The 18,357-nt window shown below is 37.6% G+C and overlaps 1 protein-coding gene across 8 annotated transcripts in view; it reads left to right on the top strand.

Annotated features, from left to right (window-relative positions):
- Positions 1–11,536, top strand: part of ARHGEF10 (Rho guanine nucleotide exchange factor 10) — a 112,850-nt gene extending 101,314 nt beyond the window's left edge. For 7 of the 8 annotated variants that reach the window (XM_053973126.1, XM_053973130.1, XM_053973125.1 and 4 more), the window contains 2 exons: positions 5,538–5,660; positions 7,609–11,536. In XM_053973126.1, the coding sequence (XP_053829101.1) occupies positions 5,538–5,660; positions 7,609–8,123 (638 nt within the window). In that variant the 3' untranslated portion in view covers positions 8,124–11,536. Of the gene's footprint in view, positions 1–3,134; positions 3,235–5,537; positions 5,661–7,608 lie in introns of those variants that run through there. The other variant, XM_053973131.1, reaches the window with a different exon arrangement.
- The last annotated feature ends 6,821 nt before the right edge of the window (positions 11,537–18,357 follow it).

Genomic DNA, 18,357 nt, shown 5'->3' with positions numbered 1-18,357 from the left:
CATCAAAAATGTTTCACCTTTTCAGTATCTGTCTTCTTACCATGTTTTCTTTCTGACAAAATTAGCTTTATAATAAAACTCCATTATAAATTTTGTCTGTTTGTCATGTTCTAGACAGGGTGCTTTTTACATGTGGTGTTTCACCATAGCTCCAGCACTGAACAGCAGCAAATCACCTGCCTTTAAATAGATCACTTGATTGAATTCATCAGAACTGTGCAAAGAAATCAAGACCAGTTGTAAAAAGATTACCTTTTACTATGTTCTGCTGTTCATAGCAGGGGGAAAAAGGGAAGTAAGACCTCCCTTATACATATTTTCTGCATGTAAAAATATTCAAAAATTTAGCTTTCTGTTCATTGACATGGCAATAAAACTGCCGATATAGCATACCATTATTCTTGTAAAAGAGTTTTAGCTAATTATAGCTCTTTGGTGTCATTCCTATCCATTTTAGTACCTTTTTTTTTTTTCTCAGTGTCTTCACAGAAAGCACACCAGTGAATGGAAATGGAAGTCTATTTCGGGAGTAGGACATTATTATAGCAAATGTTCAAAGGGAGACTCCTTTCTAAAAATGAAATGAATTTCAATTATTTAGCAGCAGCTCTCAGGCCTGTTTGTATGATCTCAAAAATGCTGCAGCAATGAAAACTAAAAGACAGAGCAGTAGGAGGTTTACATAATAAAACAGCAGTGTCAGAATTAAAAGGAGCTAAAGAATCAAGTTCTGTATAGTATATATTAAGATAAACAAGGCGAACAAGTGAAACTGAATTACAACATGGTGAAATAGGTGTATATTTACAATATATGTATTTGCCTTCATGACAGATTTTGATGTTGTTTAGTTTTAAAGGAAACAGCTCTGTTAGCTTTCTGAAATTCAACAGAAGTCCCTTAATATGCAGAAATAACAGATGAGTAAAAATTCAAGTGGTGTTGAAATGAGAGAAGAAATTTGTGTAAAAGTATTGCTAAGAGTCTTAAGAAGAGAGATATAAAAAGGCAAGATCTCTGTATAACTTTGAAGAAGCTGGGCTTCTTTTCCCAGGATTTTAGAAGTACCAAGATGTATTACTGTCCCGATAGACTACCTAGACATGTCTTCACTTAAAAATAATGTAAATAAGAGGAATGTTGCTTCATTAATTTAATGATTTTTTTTTTGTTGTTATACTGTACAAGTAAAAGAAAAAATTATTGTCACAGTTAGGAATGATTACTGTGAGTTACAGTACTTAAAATATAACTACAGTAACTAAGCAGAGTAGGAGGGTCTCATAACCTTAAGAATGAATTCTCATAGCAGTAAATTTCCCCAGTTTTGTTCTTAGGAGAAAACAGTTTTAAATATCACAGCTCTCTGTCTGGTGAAGGACAGAATCACAGGGGAGAGAAATGGCACAGAAGGCCATTGTCTTTATGATTTGGTGAAATTTAGTAATGCAAAAAAACCAGACTGTGTCTGGCAGATTCTTTTACCTGCTGGAGGTAATTTTAAATCTGTGGCAGTCTACTTCTCTGAGTGTTGGAGATCGGAGGGCTCTCACTTTCTGGAGCTATGGAAAGTTTGTGTGTAGGAATGCAGGACTGGAAATGAAACCAAGATCACAGAGGTGACTGTGGGATAGACATTTAGCCTAGAGTGGTCTGCACTACCTTTACTTCATACATCATCAAAAATATTTCTTAATAATGTATAACAAGATTGTGTTCTGTAATGAAAGACCAAATGCCATGTGAGAAAGGAAGAGAATGGTTGAGAGGAAGAACATAATCATTGTTATAGATCCAGCTAACTGTTTATTTCACTGTCTAGTTCACTGTGGATTCACAGTACAGCTAGATCACTTTTAAGGAGCCCAAGCACAGCTCTGGTATCTTAACAGAGGGCATACTGAATAGCAGAGAAATCTATTAATGTTTGAAGACAAATACTCACACTTCACTAGTGCAACATATGTCATTTGTAGAGCAAGTTTATGCTTAAATTTTGTGATCTGTAGGTGAAGGATGAAGAAAGTTAGTTTTTCACCAGCCTTTGTCACAGCTCACACCAAAAAAAATCATACTGTACATGAACAGACATGTTTTTTCATAGTTACAGTCACTATTCTATTAAAGAACATCATTAAACATGTTTTTGCCCTCAGCTCTAAAGGAATTTGCCCTTTTAAAGAGACTACTGTAATTACAATGACCTTGATAATTCATTGATTGTATGGATAATGACAGGTTACTTATTTAACAAAGAGATGATTTCTGCTTAACTGGACATATTCTGCTTATATCCACATATCCTCTAGTGGCATGTGTGTTTCCTGGAAACAGATGGCAAAAGCAAAGGAAAAAAAGTGTAATTTCCTCTCTACAAAAAATCAACTCTACTATGAGGCTTTACAGCTTGTTTTTTTTCCAACCCCACCAGGTGCCAGACCATGAAATGCAGTTGCTTTATGATTACTGTTGGGAAATGATAAAAAGATGAGAAAACTTCAGGTCAGCCCAGCAGATCTGTACAGTGGGCTGGTTTTTTACATTGTAGGAGCAGCATGACCATGTAAGAGGATATGGAGCAATGTCCTTGCACCTAATTGGGGTTGAATTCAGATCTGTGAGGATTTATCCAGCTCTGGTGGTTGTTGTAATGGAGACCTGAGAAGGGTGAACACAGGGCAGACCATACACTTAATTATTGGTTTCAGTTCTTGTAAAGTCAAGATCTTGGTCAGATTATTTTACAGGTTTTAACAGTTTTTTCCTCATTGGGACAGTGTGATCTAAAAGTTGCTATTTAAAGATGAGTATTTTATTGCTTTTGGAATATGTTTATCATTTTCCCTTCTTAACTTATTAATTTGTCTGCTTATTGCATAATACATTCTGGGGAATTGGATTGATTATTTCCCTCTGAATTTGAAATATATCAAAACAAAAAGTCAGAAAATAACAAAGATAAATATGATTTCAAACCTTGGCTAGCAGATAAATTATTATTTTAAATTAGTATTTTTAAATCTATATATATATTTAGTTGTTTTATGTTATTTAAAGTATCTTCTCAGATGCCGATGTTTCCTGCTTTTTCAAGATTTCACAGCAAGCAATTTTTTGTTTTGACCTCTCTGTAGCTGTTTCATGCTTTAGGTTGTGCTCAGTGTTTAAGAATCTAAGTTGCTGGCTGATAATTTGCTGGTTTTACGTATGGAAACAGTAACACGTATTTGCCAGGTAAAAATCACTGTCTAAAAGTTGCTTCAGGTTTGGAGTGTGAAATCATGAATATAATGTTATCTTTTAAATGCTTAAAAAGCATTAAAGTTCTAAAAATAGGAGCATCTTGCTTCTGCAGGGGATTGAGAGGCAACAGTGCACTTGGAGCTTTTGATAATATTAAAAGTTAAAAAATTGTATTCAAGTATTTGTGTAGTTTGTAGAACAAGCTCTAAGTTAAGCTAAGCTTGTACCTTAGCTTGCACTTCCTGTAGTACAAGTGATAGGAGAGGACTTGGATGTCATAAATAAATTGAGTGAGCCCGAGCTCTAAATCCATTCAGAATTCAAATACTGATTTTTGAAAATTCCAGAACACAGAGGTATTTGGGCATTATTTTGGAACTTCTTTTGTGCTGAAGGAGTGCCTTTGTGTGCTTTGTTTTGGAAACTAATTAATCCCATTAATATCTCAAAAAAGCCAAAACAAAAAAAAACCCTAACACCAAACTCAACTAAACAACAAACCCATTGAAAAGGCAAAAAAGAGTCAAAAGATTTGTAATTTGTGTACAACATAGACTATCCTTGCTCATTTAGCTGAGGAGGGATGATGCATCCTACCAGCATAAACATGTATAGTTCATGGAACTCAGTGTAGCAGTGTCTGAAGGTCTGCACAAGTAGATGGAGCCTTTTAAACTTGTCCTTGTTACACCTGATCAGGATGACCCAATCATTATGCCTTTAGGGTGTTTAAGGATGACCCAATCATTATGCCTTTAGGGTGTTTAAGGATGTGCTTTTAGGATGGTAGACAGACCTTGGATTCCAGATCTGACCCTGTGTGAATTTCTTAAAACACACAATTGCTGGGTTAATACTTGGTTTTGTAAAGTTCTGAGAGGAAAGACTTGTGGCCTGCCTCCTGTTTTCCAGTCAAATGCTTTGGGTGACTGTCAAGCTGCTCCTTCCCTGCTTTCCCATTGAGTCTGTAATTCATATATTCTTGGACGCCAATTAGCTCAGCTTCAACGGACAAGACAGAAAATGCATTCATTTGTGAAGCACCATAATTAAGATCCTTCTCCAAAGTACTGAACATGAGGGTTTACTCAAGTTAAATCAAATGTGGAATTCAAATTCTTGACCTAATGATGAAGTGATTCACAGTTTGAGAGCTATGATGAAGATGGAATGACTGCTCTCTTACATGTAGAGTTAATAACAAACCTAAGAAAGTGTATGTTTTGAACTTGAAATTCTTCAAGCTTTGAGCAGAGTTTAAATGCTCCTCCCCATAGACTTGGGCAAAAGTTTGGGCTGATCATAGTTTCATTTTTTCTGAAGCTTGCCAAGGCCATTTTGAAAATCCATTTAAATGGAATCAAACATATTTTTAGTCAGCATTGCAAGCAAAAATTACTTTGTTTTCACTAGAAAAATAGCAATCCTCTAAATACCGTTGTAGAAAACCATAGAATCATAGAGTAATTTTGATTGGAAATTACTCTGGAGGCTGTCTTGTTCATCTTTCATGAAGAAGGCCTGATTAGACCTCGTTGTTCAAGGTCTTGTCCAGCCAAAACTTTAATACTTCTGGATAGGATGGAGATTCCACCACATCTCTGAACAACCCATTGCAGTTTTTGACCACCTTTATAGTGATGCAGCTTTTCCCTGTATAGAATACAATTTTCCCATGCTCTAAATTTGAGCATGTTGTGTCTTACCATATCACTGCACACATGTGGACAGAATCTGTCTGTCTTCTGTGCATCCTTCCATCATGTAGGTGCAGACAGCACTTCCTTTAATATCTCCAGTCCCCTGATCATCTTGGTCGGACTTCTTCCAATATGCCAATGCCATTCTTGTATGTTGGGACCCATACCCAAACTTAGGTGGACACAGCACTTCAGATAGAGTTTCACAGATTAAAAACTAGGAGAAAAAAGTAATAATGAGCAGGCTTGAGTCTTGAGTATAGAGTGGTTTTGAGTATTGTGAACTGAAATGCTTTTTCAGTTTTATTACTGGCAATATACAAACATAGCCTATTCATAAAAGCATGTTTGTAGAGACTGTCTGTGTTTACCTTTAGATGCTGTGGTTCAGAGATTTAGGGTAGAATGTTTCAGAAGTTCAGTAATATTTGTCATGTATGTAAAGTGTAATTCCATAATCCAGCAAAATATTTGCCTTGCAACGAGTGCTTTGCTGAATTGAGATTGTACAGCTGATTGTGTTTGCCTGAAGTTGCTTTGATCTAGACAAAGGTCATCACTGTTCGGTAACGGAGCACTTGCCAACCTCCACAGGGCAGCAGCGTGTCTCTGTGACCAGCCTCCTGGTGTGCCATGGGTTACTGCTGGTTGGAACAAACCTGGGTATTATAGTAGCGTTACCAGTGCCACGCTTGCAGGGGATTCCCAAAGTAACTGGTGAGTGAAATTTCTCAAACATGTCGAGTACTGAAGATGTCACTTCTGCCAGTAACTTGAGTGAACCTGCCAAATTATATGTATTGTTGAGACAAAAGTTAGAGTTGTGTGATGAAATTATACTTGTTGTTCTTTCCGAGCTTTACAATATTATCTAGATACTTGTCTAGTTTTGTTTCAGTTGTTTGAGATGGGACAGCTGTTTTTCTTTAACAAATAGGCATTAATCCTGTTGGAGTACAGCCAAATATATGGGGATGAGAAGAGAATGCAGACAGACTTATTTCCAGATTTAGGGAAAATAGATACATTAGGTTTAGAGACACAGATACTTAAAAATGAGCATGTTGTCTAACTGGTTTTTTAATAAATTGGTTGTGTTCCCTTTTCCCCCAAAATGGAGACTTGGAATATATGAGGGTATATATTTCATTTTTTTAAAAGTGATCAAGGTTTTTGGATTCTGGAGAGATGTATTTATGAGTTACTTTCATATTACCCCGTTTGAAATACAAACACACGAATGCTTCTGTATCACTATACAAATGTTTAAGCTACTATTAGAAGCAAGATTTTAAAAGTGTGTTTAATAGGGGCTTTTCCCCAGTGTTTTGGATTCAGAGTTCTGCTCAAGCTTCTGTGTTGCAGAGGGAAGCTGGCAGATTTTATGAGGCAAGCTGTTTGCAGCTTCCTCCAGGGGGAAAAAAAAGCTTATGTAACTTCACAAAATGAAAATTAAATCCTCTGTGTTCAGCAAAATACGCAGCAATAATCTGGTATGACACAAGATAAATGCTTTGTAAATATCTGGAACCTATCTTAGGTGAAAATAAATACAATTACAAGAATATGCATATATGCAGAATCAAAAAAAATCTCTCATTCTTCCATTTTCTGTTTTTATTATTTTGGTTTATGTCATGTATTCTTGCATTTATCTAGGATCAAGATTTTACCCAGATACTTGTCTAGTTTTCTCTCAGTTGTTTGATAACTTTGGTAACTGTATTTTGAATTCAAAAACTATAGCTTTTTCCCCATTATGTTTCCAATAACGATAATTAATCTTTATATGAATGTACTTCCTGTAAAAGTAGAATATGTTTTCTTAGAATGTGAAATGCATTTGGGAGTTAGGGATAGATGTAGTGATTTATAAGATTTGTGGGCTTTTCCCCTTGCTTGCCTAGCTCTTTTTAGTAATGTAGCTTACTTGGTAGAATTCCATTTTTTTCTCCCTTTTTTTTTGCTGCAAAAGGCACATCTATTGATACTGTTACAGCTTCTCAATTTGGCCATGTGCAAGTTGTTTTTCATACATTCTAATGATTTGCACTGTGTAAATCTTCCTTTTACCACCAATATCCCACTGATTAAATACTTAAAAAAAAAAGAAAAAATGATTGTTCAGTCAGTTCCTTATGAATCTATAATGGTAACTAGACAACCAGAAGGATGAGTTTTAGTTCCTGTTCTACAGTGTGGATGGGTCTGTTGCAATGAAACAGATGTTCTTATACTTTTCTGGAGAGGTACAGAGGTAGAACAGGATTGATTTGGGGTACATAAAATATGTGGGGATTACTGGAGAAAACGCAGTGTTGTTGTTGTTGTTTTAGCCAGCATCAACGTTTGTGTTGATGCTGGCTAAAAAGTCAGCAGTATTTCTGTGCTCATGCCATAGTGAGAACAGAGCACAAAAGTACATAATCTAAAGTTCATATGCCATATTTCAGCTGATTTATTAGTCCTAAAGCACTTGTGGTAGAACATTAGTTTTGTACTTTTTTTTTCTGTAAATAGTGTCCACACAAGGCAAAAGACTGGATGCATATAATAGGGCATTAAGAGTTACGCTATTCTGAGCAAATTTCATGAACTAATTATGGTAGAACACTGTGGTCTGAGAAATAATGTTCTTTAATTGTGTCTTTTCTTTTGGCTCCAGGAAGAGGAATGGTGTCATACCATGCACACAATAGCCCAGTCAAGTTTCTTGTAACAGCTACATCTATAAACAAAAAGAACAGAAACAAATTGAGAAACAGCCTCCCTCCTGGCTCAGAACCTAAGGACGATGACCAAAAGAACATTCTGCACAGTGAAAGACCAGGCTCTTCCCTTAGTAACACCCAGGACACTGCAGTTTGGCTGGGGGATTCAGCAGGGTCCATTGCACAAAGAAGTGACTTGTCATCATCTTCTGGATCCCTTACTTTGTCTCATGGATCAAGTTCCCTAGAATACAGACCAGAGGACAGTAACATTTATGAGCTTCTGAAGGATCAAAATATCTCATTTAAAAGTAAAAGACAGAAATCTAAGAAAATGAAAGCAAGTTCAGTATTAGTAATTTCTGGTGGCCAAGGACACAGAAGAGTGAACAAGAAGACCAAGCAGCAGCGACAAGATGAACTAGTGTCTTCAGTGATGGTCTGGCAAATTCCACTATTAAATATCTAACTGAACTAAATGCAAGATTGTTTTTGCTATTAAAATAAATGTGATATCCTTTTGTGGCTAATGCCAGCTTAGGACCCAAGCAGATAGGCTTTATACACCTGGGAGCAATTTCAGTAGGCTTGGATCCCATGATTAAGGGTGCAAGACAGTCTTCACATACTTAGAACATTCTGCAGTGTTAGAGTATTGGAAAATGTTTAACTATTGGTGCTGTCTTTGATACTTAGAAAAAAAAGGAATGTTAGGGACTTTAAAATGGTTTTAGAATCTCTTACCTTATTTATACTCACATTTATAAATATCTTAATTATGTTCTATAGCACTTAGGGAAGGCAAGGAAGACATGTCATGTCTCATGCTGGTTTCTGCTTGCATGAATCAGTTGTTCTTACTTTTTTTCAAAGTGACATATTTTGGAAAGAAGAGTAGATTTTGGCATGGAAGAGTAGATTTTAACAAATTAACAAATATTTTTAAATAATAAGTAGTCTAATGTGAGCTAGTATTAATTTGGCAAGAATTATAATAGCTTGAAACTTCATTCCACATACCAGAGTTTGGTTGGAACAAAACTGGCTAAATTAATTAATCAGTGCTTGTTTACTTCAGCATAGAACATAGATTTTTTAAAATTCTAATTTCTAATGCTCAGTATTATTAGAAATGTTGCAGTACAAAAAGCACATTGTCTTGGTGTGATGTGTATGCAACTTGTTTTTGTTATACAGAAAGTTGCAAGGATGCAATGGCTTTGGGCAAATAGAAAATACAGATACAGGACAGCTGTGCATTGTAGTGTTGCTAACATCCTCCCTCTTCAACTCAGTATCAAAGCTAAACATGGATTGTAACATTTTTAAGGAGGCATGCACAGCCAGTAAATTAATAATGAAGTTATTAATTAAGTCATTAATTGGGAAGATATGTATACTAATACAGGAATATCTATAGGAAGTACAGGTAATCAATATAAGTCCTACATTAGCTGAGTTGTGCTGTGTCCCCAGGCAAGCATCTATCAAATAATGTCACAGTGCAACAGCAACAGCAGAGATATGGTCATACCTGAGTAGCAAGCACTTCTTTTCACCCAGTTTCAGCAAAGCATGGCCCTCTAAATTGGTATTGGGAAAGTGGGGTGCACAGCTTCGTTCCCTTAGATAGGCAAGTTGTCACTTTGGTACTGTAAAAGGGATGAATTCTAAGTAGGGACCTGATCAATGTTTTATTCATGAATGTATGTATTTCCAAAGGAAACTTTGAATTTAGCATTTGTACTGAAATTGCCTGTTGCACTAATCTCTGCACATGTGAAATACAAGACAAAGGCTTCAGACCATAAAGACATTACCAGAAATGGTGATGAGGCACATCCTTCAGGCAAAATCTGTTTAATGCAGGTAACTTGTTGAATAGAGTTGCAGGGAACATTCTTTTCCCTCATCAGTAGACTGAAATACAGAGAAATTAGAATGACTAAATTTCAGTTTTGTGAAGAACTCTAATACTGTCCATCATTTCAGTAAAATGCCATCTGAAGTAGAATGTTTGTAAGATATATGCATTGACTAGACTCAAATAAAACTTCTGGCTACTTTGGTACCATTATTATCCTGGTAAGAGGGTGATTTGCCCTGAAATGGTTTTTGCTACTTCTAATTCAAAGCCTTGATTCCATTGTTTTTTTTCAATTTGCCTAGTTTAAATCACTATCAACCATAAGTGCAGTGTTTCCCAGCATGTGCCATTTCAAGGCAAACAGTACTAGAGACTGAAGTATTTTTGTTGGATACAGTAGTAGGGTTGGGGTTTTTAAATGATGTTGAAATTTATTTTTTTAACTTTGCAACAGATCTGTGTACGTCTAAAATTTTCAGTCTTGTCTGCTTTAAAAAGCAAACCTCTATCAAAGTGACCCCAAAATCGGTGTGTAGGCTGGCTGAGCAAGTTTGACAGAGCACTGGACTAACATCAGGTCTTCCCTGATGCCTGACACCAGTGAGGGGGACAAAGGGAATGCTGGTGAAGGCAGTCTTTGCCTGCTAAATGGCACCAAAATAGGCATTTCAGAATCAGGTATGCATCCTGATTTCAGAGGCTTTGCCTACATCCTCCATTGAGCCATAATAGCATGGATTTCAATGAGTCACAAAGGATACGTGTTATAGGTGGTATTGTAGGCTTAGGATCTTCATTACTGTTTTGTGCTTTTCTTCCATGTCTTTTGCTATGTGTCTTGCAACTTCAGCTGGGTATTGTCAGTGTTGGCACAGGCTTAGTGTTGGCTTGAGTCCTGGTAGGGAAAAAAAAAAAAAAAAAAGGAAAAAAGCAGAGTGCCTCTAAGCCAGGCAGCTGGCAACATTTTCCCAAACTTTTCTTCTTTTCCTCCCTGACCTACTGCTTAGGCTCCCCTGGCTTGAGAGATCAAGGCCAGTTTCATTTTCTATACTCTTCCATAGCTATGGCCCTGGGAGCTGCTCTTTGCCCACTGTGTGGAAGTACTACATTGTACAGTTTAATATATGTATGCTGAAAAGCAAATTAAGAGATTCTTCTGTGTATAAAGCATATATAATCTAGTATCCCTTGGCTCTGCTGCAGCAAAAAGACCACAGGTTTTATTTCGCATGCTCCTTGGGCATGGTATTCTACGTCCCTGCCATCAGGACTGGAGAATCTCATCTACTCCCTGATGGATCTTGATCATCACTAGGAGCAGTAAGTAAAGTCCACCACACACTTAACTGGAAATCCATGCATTACAGGATCCCCTAGCAGTAATTCTTGAGAGTTATAAAGAGACATTTATCGTGTCAGTAATTTTCTTTTCTTTGTTCTATATACAGACCAAATCAATAGAATAAAGTACAAATCTGCTCTTCTGAAAGTACGTTGGAGTTTTGCCAGTGACTTCAGTAAGAAAAGAATGGGTCTCTCAGTCAATTCCCCTAATTTGAAAATACCTATCTATTTATCTTACCAAGCTGTAAAGCAAAAGAGAAGCTGTATCTCTGTCTTTAAAAATACATATGGTCATAAACTAGATTTTAGTTTAACTAAACTGAGCACAAGGGGCAATGTTCCTTTTTGACATGCAACTTTCTGGTATTACGTTACTATAAAAACAGGCAGGAACCAAAGTTTCTCTTACAGCTGACAAATAGTCCTTATAGCTGTTGTAGACTGTGCTGCTCAGAGGTTGGATTTTGCTTTCTGATACTGCTTTTCTAGATTAATAGAAGTTATGAAAATAATAGGAAAAAAGGGGAGCAAATGTAACCACTACGATATATTCTATATATGTTTTCTAACACATAGTAGTGTCTTTTGTAACATGAGCCATAAAACTTGTGTATTTATGTTCAAAGTATAAATTGAGAAAAATGTTGAATAAAAGATATGATAAAAATTAACTTCAGAAGAACATCTTGTCATTTTAACTAGAAGGTTAGAATTTGGGTCATGCATTAATGAATAATATGGACTCATGCAAGAGAAAACAGGATAAGTGGTTAGGATGACAAAGATCAAATTTTTTTAGTTTTACATTTCTGCAATTTAAATGCCAGCAAATGCAGTTTCTAAAAATTATGTAGTCATTTATTATAAGGTTTGATTACTGTATCAATAGACACAAATAGTGTCTAAGCAGTAGAATTTCTACTATGCTGTGTGGAATAAGCATCAGCACTTGGGCAGCATGCATGCTGCATAAAAATGAGAAGCATTAATTTTGAAAATGAGTATTGCAGAGCAAAGGCTTTAAGAGAGGAAATTAATTTTCAGTTGCTAACAGGCAATTCTTTCTAATTAATCTCCCCTAAAGGATGCATACATCCCACGATTGCGTTTAAATACAGACTCAGCAATAGCCTTTTCGAGTGTACCTGTGCTAGCATAAACAAACAAGAGGATTTACTGAGAATTCGTTGGTTGCTAGGAAAGCTGCCTTTTTGCTCCTGGCTGCATACATCTCTTTAGTGCATGGTTCTGAAAAACATCAAATCATATGAGCGCAGGATACCTGTGCACACCTGGAAACAGATTCTGTCCCAATGGGAATTTACAGTTCATTATCTATAATGACAATCTGAGGGCTAAAATTGCTTACTGCCTCTTTGAGAGAGGCCTGAATATTGAGAAGGGTTTCCTGAACTGTGGTTCAGTACTTAAACTTCACTGGTCCTCTCTCTTCTGTCCTGTTTAATTTTCTAACTGCATATAGACAAATTGGTTTTTGTAAAATGCATTTGCAGGTGAATATCAGTCATTTGAAAGGTGCAGCTGTAATGGAGAGTTCTGCATGAACTAGTCTGTATTGCAATGAGTGACACCATGGAGCTGATAACAGTATTTTTAGATTGCTTTACATAGCTTCATAGTAATAATACTTCACATAATAATAGTCCTGTTAAGAAGGCAGATTTGTATCTGTAGCTAGGAAGAAAATAATTTGAAAAGCATTTGCCTGACTTGAAGCTATATGATGAGTCTGTAAAAGCACACAGATTAAAGCCATTGCTGCTCTCCAAGCCCATGATTAGTCCTTTAAACAATCTCTTCCTTGCAGGTGTCCTGTACATGTGGTGGTGGAAAATGTCTGTGTGAGTAAAGTGGCCAGGACTAGGGCGGCAACTGGAGCACTGAGCTGTGATCACAGGTAGTAGCTGACTGGCTGGGGTTGAGCCTGGCCTGGGCTGCTCCTGTCAGACAGCACTGGCAAGGCCACTTACCTGCTACATTTTAGGAACTGATTAACTATGTTGATGTAAATTGTGTGGTGACAGTTGCAGAATAGGCTTTCTGCCTCTAGTTTCTTGATACTGATGCAGCCTTGCATGTATCCATACAACCTTCTTTCTGTGGGATGGTTGCCTAAAAGTCTGGAACTTGGGACCTGTCAGGAGACAGAAATACCTACTAGCATAGACTTGACATGTACCATACAGGTACCAAGCTGGTATGAAAAGTGCCACTGTTAATTTGGGATGGTTCATCAGCTGCTTGCACCATGCCACAGCTCAAAATTCTTGGTCTACTTCCTATGCTTTTTAAGATTTAGGGGCTTTATAGCTGTATGTAGAATCTACATCCTGTTTCCTCACAAATGCAGCATGCACACTGCCAGATCTATCTGCTATTCAGTTTGAGAAATCTAGCTCAAGATTTTTCGTAATTAGTTGCTGCTGTTTTGCAATTGTGCTTACTTGATTAATAGCATTTTATTTAAAGACATGCCCAGCCCAGCTACCAAATTGCAAAAAACGCTTTTTTCCTCCTAAAACAAGGAGTCAACAAAGCAACACTGAAACAACTTCAGACAAAAGGATCAGAAAATTTCCTAGCAAATTAAGATTTACTGTGTAACTCCATTTGAAATGCAACAATGCCGATATATGACCAAAAGCGCTTCAAGTGCTTTGGCCAAGCTCCATAAACCACACTATAAAGCAGTTAGTCTTTCACAGCATGACCTTCAAAGGTGTTCAAAGGGATTTTTTTCCTCCAGCAAAACAGGCCTTGACAGCAGAACTGCAAGTTCTACTGTTGTACATATTGTTATACTCCAATGATAATTATCATTAGTGTGTGTCCCAGCCTACAAGAGGAGCCAGAACACCTAGGATTAAAATGACACACCTTGGGGGAGATAAAATTGTAAGAATTTACTGGAAATACAGTTACAGGAGTATTCTGACATCAAAAGGCTGAGCTGAGCCTCCAGCAGAGTTTTCTCAAAGCACTGAAGTACCTGATTTCCACTGAAACCTATGTATCTTAAATGCCCAAATGCAGATAACAAGAATGGTTTTAAATTCAAAAAACTTAGCTACAGAGCTACAGAAGTTTCATTTTTCCGTTCTCTTATTCCACATTGGAGAGAAACTCTGTGGGTTTCAACTTGAGCATCAGGATCACCTTTAATGTGGGTACAAAAACTGCATTAGCTCGTGCCTTCCAAATCAAATTGTTTAAATGGTTTCCTGTGGGCTTTTCTGGTTTGCTCTGTGTGCATTTCAAATTGCAGAACACGCCTGCCAGACTACACTAACTAAATGCTTTTCAGTGTTCCCTTTCTAAGGAGATTCTTTTCTTCTGTAGAGTTGGGTAGCACAGACTGCATGCTTTATTAAGGAGGATTACCCCCAAGATTTGTAAGAGCAACCACTATTCTGCAATGTTGCTCAGAGCGGCCTGTGATGCTTTTAATCGTGATCACAAGCAACTGACACCATCAGTTAACTTAAGCTGCATCTGCACTGCTGAAGTGCAGAGCACTGCAGAGGTTACAGACACACACCATGAGGCCGTATCAGGTGTGATCCATGTGCCAGTCGTTCCCTTGCCTTTCAGGGGAGCAAAGCTGGTTATAGCCTATGCCAATACATGATAACATTCTATACGGCATTTGGGGAGAAATGTACAGATAATGAGGTATTTTGCTCACAGGTAGAGGTATTTTGCTCTACACATGTAGATGAGACAGGTGATGGGAACAATCTGTGACTGATTATGGCTCGGAAGAAATGACTGGATAAATTCAGCAATGTAAAGAGCAAGGGTAGGCTTTCTTTTTTTTTTTTTTTCACATTCTCTTGGGTTTTATTTTTAGCAAATTAACAATGATGTGCACATTTTCTCAATTGTTCATCTAAGTAAATGTTGTGTATTCCCCATCTTTTAACCTTATCAGATGCTTTCAACCTCATTAAAAACTGCCCTACCTATTCAGAACACTCTTTTGGGTGGCAGAAGTCTGTGGTAATAAGGCCTTTTTTTTATGCTTTTTTTTTTTTTTTTTTTTTTTTTTTTTTTTTTTTTTTTTGCTTTTTCTTAAATTAAAACCAATATTCATTTGTCTCTGGTGCACAGAAGTATGCAAACCAACACTGAAGAAATATTTATGATTTATTTTTCCTTACAACTGTAAAGCTCTATCTGCTACAAGCTGATAACCCTCATGGTGCAACCAGCACTTTTCTTCCAATTCTACTATCTGGGCGTATTACAGGGATGTGTGAAAAATAATACAGGCAGATCAGTTTGGCCCTGCATCAGATGTATACAACTTATCATTTGTAACATGTATACAGCATGTATAGGTTTTGTATTCCAAATATAAAGAATGTATTTTAGGCATCTTTGCTCAGCAGAAATACAAAAATTATTTGGTCTGTTCCAGCAATACCATCAAACCAATCCTTGAGTCTGTGGCATTACAACACCAAGAAGCATTTCACGTGGGAGTGTTCAGCTGTTCATAGGATGAGCATAAGAAGTCAGGTTTTCTTTTCTATTTGTTTTGTTTTGGTTTTACATGTTGGCTTCTAGCCTGGGCACTGTAGGGAACACAGACATTAGCTACTACCACTAAGTATCTGTCACTCCAGTAATCTATTCACAGAAGGAATTTCAGCAAGTTTCAACTATTATCTGTTCCAGAATTTTGATGCTGTAACATTTATTTTTTCAATACATCCTCGTGCCAATCCAAATCACAAAAAAAAAAAAACAAACCCAACAAAACTAACTCAGAAACCTAAAAATAGCCTACCAGCAGTTTTGCATGTGCAAAGGCACTGGTGGCAAGTCTGTGCAGACATACCAGTCCTGCCTAATGTGCGGGACATGTGCCCACAATGTGATGGACTCAGTGATCAAAGGCTGCAAAGCCCACCTAATTAGCTGGGTAAATAGTTGAGCATGGACCCATATGCAGTCCCATGCTGCCATGGGTACACTACCTGCAGGATTCTACTTTGCTTACTTAGAGAAGCTAGCCTGCATATGCTGTGAGCTACACTCTGAGCCTATTACCTAGGAAGGCTTAACACTTCTTGATTCATAGGATGTGGAGTGAATATTTCATCTGGATAAAATAATTATTTGGTTAAATTATTCCTAAACTCCTTAAATTATAAGTTCTGCCAAGAATCAACCTCCTGAGACTGGGATGATTAATTTTTTATGTGACCTACTGGCTAATTTTGGCTGAGGAGCTGTGCATTTGCTCCAGCTACCATGATAACCCAGTCCTGCAAGATAGCCTACAAGCCGGGAGTGCTAGCAATGCAGCTGCTGGTGCAGCCAGTGGGAGAAAGAAAATAAATATATTACCTTGCTCTGGAAGAGCATGGCCCTGATAAGCTCTGAGCAGATGTGCTCTGGATCAGGATGCTGTTTGGTGACCCTGTCATGAGAAAGGCATTCAGCACTATTGTCTATTTCTGCACTGGAGACATTGCAGCATTATGCCTTCTAGAAGGAATACTTCATTTTGCCTGATGAGGATTAAAGAGGTGTGTGAGACAAAAAAACTACCCATTACTATTTCTTCATTTGGATTGTTCTTTTTAACCAGAGAAACACTTGATAAAATTATTTTGTTCCAAACTGTATTTCCTTTTAATTACTGAGCACCACTGCTGGTACGTGAGAGACACAGAGCATGGGCTGCATGTCCAGAAGGAAGTCTGCTGTATGTGACTGAGCAGGGGCCACCTGAGGTTTCTGGGGCAGAGCACAGCAAATGCTTCCCTTCCTGCCTCTACTCAGCGCTCTACTGTTGCTGCCCCAGGCTAACTGCCCCTTGCAGAACAGAGGATGGCAGCAAGTCCTGATGGCCAGTAGCAGCATTACAATAATCTATCAGTCCCCTTGAATATTTGTCACATCAGCTGGGCTACAGAAATGAATTTCAGGCACCAAACTACATAGCATGTAAACTGTATGATACCTGATTTCTTAGGATAAGGTCTTTTCTACACTGGGACAATGATTCATCTCATGTAAATCAGGCATTTAAAAATTGTCTACAGCTGTACCAGTCTGACTTTACAGCTAATGGAGAAAAATAAGAAATACCAAAGGGTGATTCACCTCATCCTAAGATAAGATGTCAAAGATAGGTGAGAAAAAATTGCCCTTCAGACATAGTTATTACTGTACATTAATTATAAATGGAGCCTTGGGAACTCAGGTTAAATAGGGAAATCAAGTGACTAAAACTGAGATGACTTCCACTGTGCATGTCCCAGTTTTTTTCATCACCTCCAGTTCTATGAGAAACTGTGAGGCTAATTTATGAGCAGCCTTATTCTCCATGGCAAGTGTCCTGGCCTATGATCCACAGAGCAGCAGTATTTTGCAAATTTATGCTAAGAGGTCAGCAACTCCTTTATATTTGTTTTCACTAATGGGTTTAATGACAAAGGAGCATGGGGAACTCTAAAGAAACGTGGTGGGAAGAAAGTAGACTGAGTTACAAAGTTAGGAAATTGCTGCCCAAAGCTGAACTTTCATAAAGGTCATTTTAGCTGATCTGCTTCTGGCAACGTTCAGTGAGGGCAGAGGATGAAGTCTGCAACAGCCAAGTGCTACCTGACTTCTCAGGCTAGGATCTCCATGGAATTGGATTTTGTAAAGGTCTTCTGCTGGCTCTATCCACAGGGCCCATAAAAACACAATATGCTACTTCCTACCTACTACAGGTTTTCAAATGGTCTCCACAAACTATAACTCAGAGTGCACTCATACTGGAATGTGATGTGGCAATTAAACCTGAAGAGAAGCTAAGAAAATCCAGTAGTGGTTAAAATCGTTATGTATTCAGAAAGCATGAGTCGGAATGATATGATCTCAGATATTATACTGCTGCCACAGCCACATAACTCTCATCAGTATGAAGAGAAGTCAGGCACCTTAAGGAGAGACAATACTCCACAGAGAAATAGTACAACAGAGATTTTAAAAGTGAAAATAATTTCCCATACCTGTATCAGTTGTCTAATTGTAGTGTCATCTTGAATTATATAGTATTTAAAGTAGCATGAAACAGCAAGAATATTAATTCCTGATGTCAGAGAGAAGAGTTATTTCTGGCAGGTTTTAATGGATCTACTGTATCACATGGAAATTTCTTCCAGCTAGCCAAGAATAAAACCATGTACACAACTTACATTCTAACCTTGTAATGGAACCAAATCAGGGGACAGTGACAAATTTACAGTTATGCTAAAGCCACATGTTGTGGTTACTGTCTCTTCTAAAACCCTGGTGACACTTTATGATTATTGCTTATCTATTTTATAGCTCCCAGAAGAGCGCTGCCTCTCTCAGTCAAGATGAGACGTGACCTCTGCTTGAACACCCGCCTGCTGGTTAAAAGCTGCTCTGAAGTCAGAGCACAACATGACTGGAGCCAAGGGTTTCAAGTGGTTATAGTTATCCAGCA

The sequence above is a fragment of the Vidua macroura genome, chromosome 3, assembly GCF_024509145.1.
Source record: "Vidua macroura isolate BioBank_ID:100142 chromosome 3, ASM2450914v1, whole genome shotgun sequence".
NCBI lineage: Eukaryota > Metazoa > Chordata > Aves > Passeriformes > Viduidae > Vidua > Vidua macroura.
Note: the sequence above shows the minus strand (reverse complement) of the source record. Positions and strands in the feature narration are given on the sequence as shown.